The sequence below is a fragment of the Suncus etruscus genome, chromosome 13 (genome assembly GCF_024139225.1).
Source record: "Suncus etruscus isolate mSunEtr1 chromosome 13, mSunEtr1.pri.cur, whole genome shotgun sequence".
Lineage (NCBI taxonomy): Eukaryota > Metazoa > Chordata > Mammalia > Eulipotyphla > Soricidae > Suncus > Suncus etruscus.
The window spans coordinates 31,098,720-31,111,780 of NC_064860.1; the positions used below are offsets into that span (position 1 = coordinate 31,098,720).

Here is a 13,061-nt window from a genome sequence, read left to right on the forward strand (position 1 = left end):
TGAAAAGGAGGGGTAGAAACGAACACAAGGAACAGGAAACGAGGTTTACCAAAGCGAAGCCGCGAACACTCACTCCCACTACAGCGTCCCTGGGAGCCTCAACTAACCAGACTTAATTGAGCCACGTCACCTAAGCGACCGAGGAAACGTCTTATTCCCGCGACCACTTTGGAACGCGCCGAAGAAAAAGCAGCCGTCAATCAAAACTGTCAAAATCCTATTAGCCAATGAAATTGAAGAATCAGCCCTTTAGTCGAGCGTGATTGGCCTACGAGGCAGGAAAAGGCGTGAACCTCGGGCAGGCAGAGGCAAGATGGCGTCCCTGGATCGGGTTAAGGTCTTAGTGTTGGGAGACTCAGGTGAGCTACTTAACCCACTTTTAGGGTTCCTAACACTTAGGAGTTGTTCTATAATATAAGTTTTTCTCCCCTCATTGCTTTTATCCTTCAACTGGATCGTCGAGCGGTGACAGAAATCCCTTTCAAGACCAAAAGACTACACTTCCCAGAGGACTTTGCTCTGTTTGATGACTCGTTGGCGTCCCATGGGTTGGGGGCGCCAAGTCCATGGGCCTTCTCCACCTTCTCTCCTTTTACATTGGTTTCCTGGATGGTCCTATCCTGTAGTTTGTATATCTTTGTTTTAAAAAAAAACAAAGAGATGTGTAGATACGGAATATTAGGTGGTGTATTAAGGTTACAAAAGTTAGCGTCTTTATTATATTTTAATAAGGAATTATATGGAACACAGTAGAGATAGCATGGAGGTAGGGTGTTTGCCTTGCATGCCGAAAGTCGGTGTTCGAATCCCAGTATCCCATATGGGCCCCTGAGCTGCCAGGAGTGATTTCTGAGCATAGAAGAGCCAGGAGTAACCCCTGAGCGCTGCCGCGTGTGACCCAAAACCCAAAAATAATAAATAAAAGAAAGCTTCGATTGATATGAGCCCTCTAAATGTTGACACATTTTATATAAATCAATAACTTAATATCACTATTGATCTCATGAAAGTTATAGTATTGGGATGCTGGAACTATGTATCTTCAAAGTGTTTAAGTGTAATATCTCAGGATGGGGTCCATCCATTTTTCCAGAAGAGAAGATTTCAGAGACACATCAATGACAGAATCTGTTTGAATCCATCATGTATGTACTTAAACACCAGTTTATATTATTAAATGATGAAAGGTAGGTAGGTAGGTTTCTAAGCTGCTTTCATCTTAGTTTTCAACTGAAAACTCTAGGATTGAATTAAAGTCAGGTTTAGCGGCTTCATAATTTGGCACTTTTCTTCATTTCTATATTTCTTATAGTTCATAAGAATTACTGTAAGGCTAGATTATCCAAAAGAGGATAGTTGATAGTATTGTCATGAAATAGTTGTCAGTTTGTTAAACTAGATATAAATTCTCATTTAACTATTCGGGAAAGAATTGCTGATCGTCCTCGTCATAGTTTGATTGTTGACAAGGCAAAATATTGTTGAGGATGTAAAACCCTGTGAGATGATTATTAGAGCTGTAGCACCTACATTGCTCCAGGGTGTTCTATATTAGGGAGTTAGTGATTTCAGGGTTTTCTTGTGTAAACAAATAGAGCTTGGCCTAATTATTTCTCATAAGGACAACATTAAAAATTAACGACAATAGAATCAAGAGACCCAAACTACAATAAGTTATACACAAAAGGGACCTGTTACGATGGTAGTCCAGGGGCTAAGGGTAGAGGTAAGGGAAGCATGCTGGGAACAGGTGCAGAAGGACGTGGACACTGGTGGTGGGAATTGCCCTAATTCACTGTCACTATGTACTTTGAATAAATAAAAATTGTTGATGGTTGAAAAAAAAAGAATAGTTTCTCTAAGATGGTGGGATAGGTTATGCAGTAATATGTATTATTCCATAGTTAGTTTTACTTTATTTTATTTTTATTATTTATTTATGTTGGGTTTTGGGCCACACCCAGATGTTACTCTATTCTAGACATTCAGTATGGTCTTGAGCCTGCCAGGAGCAACTTCTAAGAGCAGAGCCAGGAGTAACCCCTGTATTCTGAAACAGCTGCACTTAACTAGAAGCTTAAATACAGCAAGTCAATAACTACCCTTGGTATATGACTGTAACATAAGCAAACCTAGATGGAAAAGCAAAAGTCAATAATATGCCCTAAGTGTCCATATCAGATGCAATATGGTAAGTAAAATAGAGCTAACCTTGGGTACCAGAAAATTCTACCTGTATGCAAAAAATTAAATAAATAAAAATAAAAGGGAAATCTTGGGAAACGTTTGATTCAATTACATGAGATGGCAATGTCTACAGCAGTTTTATTGCTGTTAAAACTAAAGTTTTAAGATGAATGAACAACCTAAATATAAATATTTCATAATAAAGAAAAGATAACAATAAAATTATCACTATGCTATGCCTTTATCAGAATATAAAAAATTGCAAACTATAGGAAAATGTCATAGTTTTTTCTTATCAAATTAGGGGAAAAAAATCAACTGCATTCTCAAGGTACAAACCAGACCTACCAACTTTATGTATCTGGCTGGTGGTACACTAAGTTGGTGAAAATTGCCACTATATCAAAACCTTGGAATTATTTTTACACATTTACATATTTATATCACTTCTGGTGTGTATATTAAGGGAATAATGTTTAATATTAAAAGTTTAAACATATTTTTCTTAGCAAAGTGAAAGTTTAAATACTATTAATGAGGGATTGGTTACATAAATTATTGTATCTTCGCTCTGACTGCTATGGAAACATGAAAAACGTTTCTGAAGATCATGTAATATGGGAAATGTCAAGAAATGTTATACTTAATTAATATTATATAATAGAACAAGGCTCTGTTCTGACTACTGGAGTATTTTAAAGGCATTAAATCAAAATATTGAAGAACTTAAACTGAGGAAATAAAGCCAATACACAGATAAAGTAATAAAGACAAGTGTGATGATGTGTTTTAAATGCCCTGTTAAAATTATGCAGGATACAATAGAGAACCAGAGGGATAGTAGATGGTCTACTTAGTTCTAGATGTATGGAATATTCTTTATAACTCAAATGTTCAAGAACAAAGTCTTCAAGACTTGGAAGAAAGAATGAGTAGGATAATTAGATCAGCAGATGTTTCCTCACTGGTCCGCAGGTGTAGAGACTTTGATTATGCCACCTTGATTATAACTGATCCAAGAATGGGTATGCATGACAGGATAAGAGCTAGTCCACAGGTATAAAGAGGTTGAAAAATGCTAATTTAGTTAGAACCAGCTGTGTAAGCAAAGACATTTTATTGTATATAATATATGTATATAGTAGCAGCCTGCTTATAGAAAAACTGCTTTTGAATCAAATCTACATGTTAACAATAATACATTTAAGGTATTTTCCTCTTTCTAAATACTTTCTAGATTGTTCTATAACCATAAAATTAGGAATTACAGATAACACACATAAAGATACAGATTAAATTTTTTAAATAGTGATTTATAAAGATTTACCAACTACACTTGGCATCCCCATAATACTGTTCATTGAATTTATTTGGATCTACAGGAAGTATTTATTCCCTTTCTTCTTCATCAAATCTCAGAATGCTAATAACTGTATAGAAAATTCTGAAAACAGGAGAATTCAAAGAAAATAAAGTATCTGTCTGACCTGCCTTCTTATGAAAGGTCAAATTGTAGAGGAGAAAAATTGTTTTCTTTTTCTAAAAGCCAAATGGTTGGCCATCTTAAAAATCACTATATGGAACTGGAGCAATTTAAATAGGAAATTGTAAAAGGGTGAGCCCCTATCACTGGCCATATTTGAACAATCTGGAAAACCATCTATTAGAGTCCAGAGATCTATGGAGATTGTGTAGTTCTAAAATAGGCCAGGCATGTTAAATAACTCAAAAGGAAATATATTAGTTCACATGAAATTCCCTACAGCAATAATCCTGAAATACTGAAGTAGTAGCATCAGCATTATCTGAAAACTTACTAGCAGATCAAAATCTTTGGGTTCCATAAAGTGCTAAATAGAAATTTTTGGGCCCACCATTTGTATATTTTCACAAGCCCTTCAGATTTTGATGCTAACTTTAAGAAACTTCTATCCACAGCATCTCTTTGTCAATAAAGTTGATTAAATAGTCAGCACAATTTGAACAGCCTTTATCATCACTGCATAGTCTCAGTTTTACTCTTCACATAATTTATTTCAGTATGTCTATTTTAGGAATAAAGTTCTTTTATCTTTTACAGGTGTTGGGAAGTCTTCATTAGTTCACCTTTTGTGCCAAAACCAAGTGCTTGGAAACCCATCATGGACTGTGGGCTGCTCAGTAGATGTCAGAGTATGTGTTTCTTACATTTTAATTTCTAGCGCTTGTATTAAAAATAATTCCTCCAGGTACTAGAGCAATAATAGTACAGAAGGTAGGGCATTTGCCTTACACGCAGCCAACCTAGGTCTGATCCCTGCTTCCCATATGATCCCCCTAGCCTGCCAGGAGTGATTTCTGAGCTCAGGGCCAGGAGTATCCCTGAGTGCCTGTGGGTGTGGCCCCAAAACCAAAAATAATAATAATAATAGTAACTACTCCAAACTACATTCCTTCAAATTGATATACTGTATTTAAGATAAATAAGGGGTCAGAGTGCTAGTACAGTGGTAGGGCATTCAACTGCACATGGCTGACCCAAGGGTAGGCCTGGGTTTGAATGTCACATCCCATGTGGTCCCCCACAAGCCTGCCAAGAGCAATTAATTTCTAAGCACAGAGTTAGGAGTGACACCTGAGTGTCGCCAGATGTGGCCCATAAACCAGAAGAAGAACAGCTAGGCTTTATTAATTTTATATTAATGTTAAATTAAATTTTTTATTTTTATTAAGATTATTAATAATCTGGAAAAGCAGATCATAATAATCTGGAAAGCAGAAATGATTGTATCACCCATACTACGTCAAGGAGAAATACAATTCTAGTAATTTTAGGTCACAAATTTAAGAAACACAAGTGTAGTTTTCATTGAATTAAGTTTTTTCTCAGATATTATTAGTTTTTGTTAATACTATGTAGACCAGACTGTGTCTTATGTTTCTCTTCATTGATTCAGAAAATAGAGAAAGAACTATTTCTCTCTTTTTAGTTATTTATTTAAAGTGCCAGGGATATGGGCCTCAGACATGTAAGACAAATGTGCTATCATTAAACTATGTCCCCAGTTCTCCTATATTTCTGCATTTTTTGAATATCTTTTCTTTTATTATTTATTTCCTTGGAATATTAGAGGCCACATCCAACAGTGTTCAGGCCTTCTGGCTCAATGCTCAGGCCACTCCTTAGGGAACCATAGGCAATGCCAAGCAATGCAAGCCAGATGCCTTAACCCCTATACTATCTCTCTAGTCCCTATTATTTGTTTCTTAATCTAGTTAATTAGGAAAGGAATGATAATAAACTATATTGCCAGTTCTTTTCCTTTGGTTGGTTGTTTTGGGGGAAGCAGAGATAGTTCAGTGTTTGGGCTATATCCAGTGACGACTCCTGTCTCTGTTCTCAGTGGTCACGTTTGATAGTGCTTAAGGGAATATATGTGGTGCCAGGGACTGAACTAGGGTCAGAAACATGCAAAGCAAGTGTCCTATCACTGTATTCTCTTGGTTCCCTCCCAGTTCTTTGAATATTAATGTATAGTATGTTACATGGTACATTGTGGCTAATTAGAAGTTTTCTATCAGTCTAATTCTTATTCCTTTTTTTTGTTTGTTTTTTGGGGGCCTCACGCAGTGACGCTCAGAAAACCCTTCCGGATTGGGGGAGGATATGGGACGCCGGGGATCAAACCCCAGTCCATCCTAGGTTAGCGCCGGCAAGGCAGACATCTTAGTGCTCCGTGCCACCACTCCAGGCACCTAATTCATATTCTTTTTAAGATACTTACCTCGCTGCTTTTAAAGATTGTTTTGATCATCTTTAATCTTCTATACTATGTGCTGACTTATATCTAGCAGTGGATTACTTTTGTTTTTCTTTTTGTTTTTGGACCTCACTCGGCTGCACTCAGGGGTTATTCCTGGCAGGCACGGGGACCATATGGGATGCCAGGATTTGAACCACCGTTGGTCCTGGGTCAACCGCTTGCAAGGCAAATGCCCTACCGTTGTATTTCTCCTTGACATTGTATGAATGATACAATCATTTCTACTTTCCATTTAATAATCTCTTTAGCTTTGTCTAATTTTTTTAGGTTTTCATTTTAAATAGCTAATTTGGGTGGGGGGGCACATGCAGAGGTGCTCAGGAATTACTCCTAGCTTTGCACTCAGAAATTGCTCCTGCCAGGTTCAGGGGAACAATTGGTATGCCAGGGATCGAACCCATGTTCATCCTAAGTGAGCTGCATGCAAGGCAAACACCCTACCACTGTGTTCTCACTCCAGCCCCAATAGCTAATTTTTAATTACTAATATTCCTTTAGATTATTTTTCAGATTTTTTCAAAATATCTCAATTTTTCGTTATGGTTTTCCTTGTTTTTCTAGATATTTTCAGTATTATTTGTGGTTTCTTTTTCTTGTGGCTAATTTTGAAATACACCAGGCAGTGCTCTGAACATACTCCTGAGTGCTCAAGAATCACTCCTGACAGTGCCAGGGACCAAATCAAAATCAAGCAAGCACTTTAATTAATCTTTGGATATCTCTTTGGCCACAGTTTCTTTTAGATGTGTGTGTGTGTGTGTGTGTGTGTGTGTGTGTGTGTGTGTGTGTGTGTGTGTGTACATGTGCATTCTCATGTGTTCATGATACTTTCTTTTTAATTTGTTTTGTCTTATGGGATCACACCCAACTCTGTTCAAGCCTTACTCTTGGTTCTGCACTCAGGGATCATTATTGGAGGGCTTCAGGAGACCATATTGGATGCCAGGTTGCTGTATACAAGGCATATCCCTCACCCATTGTACTATCTCTGCTGCCCCAGTACTTTCTTATTTATTATTTAGGCACCATGACTAACATAATGCTAATATTAATGATTCGGTAATGCAGTATTGCTGGTGTACCATACCTGCCACGAATACATTAGTACCCTTCCATCATTATCATTAGATTCCTCTGATTCCCTACCCTCGCTTAGCAAATTTAGTTCTATAGACCAACTCTCGGGTCTATTATCATTGGCCATTTTTTTATTCTCTTGCTATGTTTCTTTATGCCCCACATTATTTATTCTCACTTTGGCTCACTTCATTCATTTATCCTCCAGTTCCATCCAAATTAAAATGAAGGCAAGATTTTGTCTTTTCTCATAGCTGAGTAAATAGGTCATTGTCTATATATGCCACAACTTCTTTATATACTCATCTCTTTTGAACACTTGGGTTGTTTCCAGATAGATCTTGGCTATTGTGAATAGTGTTGCAGGGAACTTAGAAGTGCAAATATCTTTTTGAATTAAATATTTCTGGGTTCATATGATGGATACCAAGGAGTGGGATTACTGGATCATATGGAACCTCAGTTTCTTAATTTTTTAAGATGTCTTCTTACTGTTTTTTATAGATACCGAGCGCATAGCCAGGAGTAACCACTGAATGTCATCGGGTGTGGCCCAAAAACAAAACAAATACTAGTTTCCATTGTGATTTGATTTCATTTAGAAGTGTTATCTTTTAATCATCAGTTTAGATATTATTTACTTTGTACTTAGAACAAACATTGTTTTATTTAACTTTTGAAATTCAGTGAAATTTGCTTTAAATCCCATTGTTTGGTCAATGTTGGTAAATATTTCATATGCCATTAAATATACTATACTATATATCATGCTATATATACTATAAATCTTACTTTATCAAACTATAATTGAGTTGCAGTTTTCAAATATGTCAGCTAGACCAAGTTGATGTTAATTTTGTTTTTCTTTTGGTTTTTGGGTTTTTTTTTGCCTGCTTGTTTCCATGATTGCTAAGAAATGAGTATTATAATTTTAGATTGCCAGTGTGGAGACTTCTATTTATCATTTTAATTCTTTTCATTTTTATTTATATATTTGATAATTGCTGCATATATATTAATGATATTTAGACTGTTTGAAGGATTTGACATTTTTATAAATTTAGTATTTTTATATAGTGTTATCAATAAGATAAAAGAGTATATATAGGTAACGTGAAAGCTCTAAGGAACACAGTTTGTTTTGCTTTGTTGTTTTAATATTAGGACAGAAAATAATGTTCTAGACATAACTTTAGAGAATAAACAAGGCAATTCCTTTATTTCATCTCAAAAGTAATTAGAATGTGAAAGGGGGAAATAGCATCTGAGAAGGAAGGAGCAAAGTTGTGATTTCTGATTAGAGGTAGGCATCTGTTGTTAGAATAACATCAAGGCTAAAGATACAATGGAATTTTGTAAGCATAGATTTCTATGAGAAAAGCGGTAGTGGAGTGATAGATAGTGTGGGTTGAATGAAGTATAAAGGAAGCAAAAAGCAAATAAATGACAAAGCAATTAAATATCCAAATATATGATAAATAAGAATAATAGTAGTGTATAATGTCTTGAGTATAGCTGGTATGAAATTTCCAGAAAAAACTTTTACCATGTAGGGAAGGTGGCAACTTAAATGTGTCTATAAATTTGTATCTGCAACACAACTTGCTTCTGTGCAAGTTTGAGGCTTCAGATCAGAATGAGATTAGTTAGTTTTCAAGACTGACCAAATTTTAGAAGTTAACAATAGTAATTACTTCTGGAAACTCTAACTTTGGAGAACATAAAATCGGAGACCATTCTCATTCTGACTCCTTCCGTAATGCCAAAGAACACTGGGGAGTACATAAAACTACCCCCCATAGAGGCTAGAATAAAGATTACAATAGTTTTAGATAAATATCATATAAGTATTTGACTAGTTTATTTAATTTTAGGGCCACACCTGACATTATTCTGAGCTTATTCCTGGCTCTGCACTTAAGGATCACTTCTGCAGCTTGTAGGTCCATATTTGGCACAGGGATCATACACAAGTTGATCACATACAAGGCATATGCCTTACCTGCTGTACTATCTCTCCGGCACCATAACTTGACTAGTTTTAATGGAATTAGTATGGTACTAATTTACTCCATTAAAACCAATCTGATCTAAGTGGCATATTTTGGAAGAATTGAGTCTTAATGTGAAATTTCTTTTATTAGTTTTTATTATATCTTGAACTGCTATTTCACTGTCTTCCATCTTGGAAAAGAATGCATTTCATAAGTAGTATGATAAGTAAAAGGCATTTTTTACTTGAAAGGCTTGCATAAAATGTAAATCATTTTGACTATTATAAGAAAGTAAATAATTCCTCTATCAGAATTATTAAATCTGGTAGAGACTCTATGGAAGTAGCATGGAAGATACTTTCTGCTATAGCAGCTTTATGTTGCAATTACAACTTCTGTGTTATAATCCCGAGATGGTATCTTCATAACTGGCATATATTCATGAATACACACTTCAAACTTTAATAAAATGTAGTCCATATAGCTTATTTCACATGTTAAGAGTCAACTGAAAATAGAAATAATAAAGGTGATAATATTGTTTGGTAGCAAGTACTGGGTAAAGTTAATAATATTTATGTATGTTTTCCATAATTATTAACATTTTGAATTTATTAATTCAGATTAATACTACATATTGGATTTAGTATTAGGTGAACTGCAGGGAAAATAAAAATTTTTATTTTTTGGTATTCATTCCTCTTTTTATATCTGTAGCCCCAAATCTAATGGGTATAATATAAATATATTACCATTAATTACAAAAACAAGAGTTAGAAATTGTAATCTTTTCACAAATTTAAACAAGGAAATTGATTTGTAATTTCTCGTTCCTTAATGGAACTTTAACTCTGATTTACTCGTTGCATATAATCAGCACTTACTGAATTTCTTGTTGATCAGCAAAACCACGTGCCACTATAGAGAGAAATTTTTTTTATTTTTTTTAAATTATCTTTATTTAAACACCGTGATTACAAATATAATTGTACTTGTATGATTACAGTCATATAAAGAACACCCCCCTTCACCAGTGCAGGATTCCCACCACCAATTTCCCAGATCTACCCACTAATAGAGAGAAATTTTTAAAAAGATGTCCTCCTGGGGCCAGAGCGGTGGTGCAAGCGGTAAGGCTTCTGCCTTGCATGCACTAGCCTAGGACGGACCACGGTTCGATCCCCTAGCATCCCATATGGTCCCAATCCAGGAGCAATTTCTGAGCACATAGTCAGGAGTAACTCCTGACCATCACTGGGTGTGGCCCAAAAATGAAATAAAAAATAAATAAAAATATATTCTCCTCACAGCAGTAGGGCCTTTGCCTTACACATGGCTGAATCCATGTTCAATCCCTAGTATACCATAAGGTCCCCCGAGCCTGCCAGGAGCAGTTTCTGAGCGCAGAGCCAGGAGTATACCCTGAGCACTACCAGAAGTGGCCCAAAAACTAGAAAAATAAAAATAAAATAAAATAGCAATGGAGGCCAGAGTGACAGTACAGCAGATTGGGTTTTTAGCCTTGCCTTGCACATTCTGGGACCTAGGACCAATTTCCATATATAGTCCCCAATGCCTTCCAGTCCCTGAAATCTCTTCAGGGATCCTTGTTAATCCCTGAAGAAACAGGAAGAAACCCTGAACAATATCAAGTGTGACTGAAAACCCCAAAAAGTAAATAAAATGAAATAATGATGACTCGGGGCCTGGAGAGATAGCACAGCGGTGTTTGCCTTGCAAGCAGCCGATCCAGGACCAAAGGTGGTTGGTTCGAATCCCGGTGTCCCATATGGTCCCCCGTGCATGCCAGGAGCTATTTCTGAGCAGACAGCCAGGAATAACCCCTGAGCACCGCCGGGTGTGGCCCAAAAACCAAAAAAAAAAAAAAAAGAAAAAGAAATAATGATGACTCACTTTTTCTTGTGGCTACTTTTGGTATTTTTGTACAAATTCATTTTATTTTCTACTACAATTCTATTGATGTTGCTGTGTGACACATATAGCATTTAGACACAAAGATGTTAGAAAATTTGTCCAAAGTTAAATTACTCTCTAAATAGTGGAATGACTACAGTACTCAATGTGGCACTTTCAATTAACTTTGAACTATAAATTTAAAATTTAGTTTAATTACTTTTCAACTTCTCATTAATAGCATATTTCTATAGATACCATATTAGACATTTCCGTCATCACAGAAAGTTCTTTGGAGAAGCACTATAATGAGTGTGATCAAAGTCAAAAATGAGATAGTCATCATGAAAGGAAAGTAGTTGAACAAATGATCTGGGCAGTGTGCAGACTTGGACTAATTTCCAAGAAGGGGTGGATATGTACTTTTGACTAAAGAAAAGGAATAATTTCAGTTCTTGAAATGTTAAGGGAGAATATTATTCAATTCTAACTGAAGCTGTCCAGAAAGCATTTGAAAATGAGATGCCAAGGCTCATGGGAGAATATGAATTTGAACTATCCATGTAAAGATAATCCTGAGTCATGAGAGCTGATGAGATTTTCAAAAAGAAAATTTAGAGAGAACAGCTAAGAGAGAACCTTGTGTATATTTAGAGTTGAAGGTAAAAAAAAAAAAAGAGGGATCAAAGGGAAATTGATCAAAGAGGTAGAAAGATAGCCAATATGATGAAATACCGCAAAAGCAAAGAGAGATTAGAATTTCATGAAGAAGGATTGATTTTTTTTTTAATGAAATGCTGTAGAGATGTAAGGACTGGGGGTGGAAAATAAGTTGGTTCTGTGATGATGAAGTCAGTGCTGACCTTTGAAAGTGTAATAGAATGTTAGTGGTCAAAAAAAAAAACCCCAAAAACCCCAAATCATGTGAGTAGGCAGGAAAGAAAGAGAAAGAGGTTTAGCTCAATCTTTTACAAAGTAAAAGACAATATTAGATATGAGGAATATTTATTTGGGTTGGGGGGCACACCCAACTGTGTTCCAGTCTTACTCCTGTCTGGATTACACCTGATGGGCTCAAGAGACCATATGTCTGTGTTTTTCAACCTTTTTGTGCAAAGACACACTTTTTTCAAGAAAAAAACACAAGGCACATCACCATTAGAAAACGTTAAAAAAAATTTAACTCTGCCTATATTGACTATATCTAAAGTAATTCTCTTGAATAGGAATCAAATAAACACAAAGAAATTATTTTATAATCACTTTATGGTGAAATAATCTAATGATTGGTCTATTTGTGAGCCAAAGCCACATGTTATGGATGAAATTGCAATTTTTTCCATGACAAACCATACAATATCTCACAGCACAGTGGTTGAAAAACGCTGCCATATGTGGTGATGAGGATTCAAACTAGGTCAAATACATGCAAGTAAACACTCTACTCACTATACTATCTATCCCTGGAGTTTTTTATTTATGGAGGGGAGTAATTGTGGTTCACACAAAGCAGTAGTTCTAGGTTTTTACTGGTTAGGCTCAGGGGACCATATAGAGAATATCAGGAATAAAATCTTTTCCTGGGGCCAGAGTGATAGCACAGTGGTAGGGCATTTTCCTTTCACGCAGCTGATCCAGGACAGATGATGGTTCAAATCCCAGCATTCCATATGGCCCCCTGTGCCTGCCAGGAGGAATTTCTGAATACAGAGCTAGAAGTAACCCCTGCTCACGCTACCAGGTGTGACGAAACAAACAAACAAAAAATCTGTGTCACTCTACCCATTATACTATCACTCTGACCAAAAAATAGTTTTAAGGAGGAAAGATAAAGCAGCAGTTGCCAAACTTAATTATGAATCAGATTCTCCTGGGAATCTTTTTAAAATATAGATTTTTGAGCCCCCAAAATCAGAAGCTTCTTCTGTCTAGGAATCTGTCTTTTTCACCAGTTTTTTTTACTGACTTAGATTTAATTCATTCTCAGAACTGTACTTAAAAAGCTTTAAATACAGCATATCAACAAACCAGGGCAATGTGAGCTCCTAAATGTATATGTTGATTTAAATAAACATATTCTTGTGTC

At 35.9% G+C, this 13,061-nt stretch overlaps 1 protein-coding gene across 1 annotated transcript in view; it reads left to right on the forward strand.

Annotated features, from left to right (window-relative positions):
• The first annotated feature begins 308 nt into the window (after positions 1-308).
• RABL3 (RAB, member of RAS oncogene family like 3) overlaps positions 309-13,061 on the forward strand; it is a 46,540-nt gene continuing 33,787 nt past the window's right edge. Inside the window, exons 1-2 of the mRNA XM_049785954.1 lie at positions 309-359; positions 4,268-4,359. Coding sequence (XP_049641911.1) covers positions 314-359; positions 4,268-4,359 — 138 coding nt within the window. The 5' untranslated portion in view covers positions 309-313. The remainder of the gene's footprint in view (positions 360-4,267; positions 4,360-13,061) is intronic.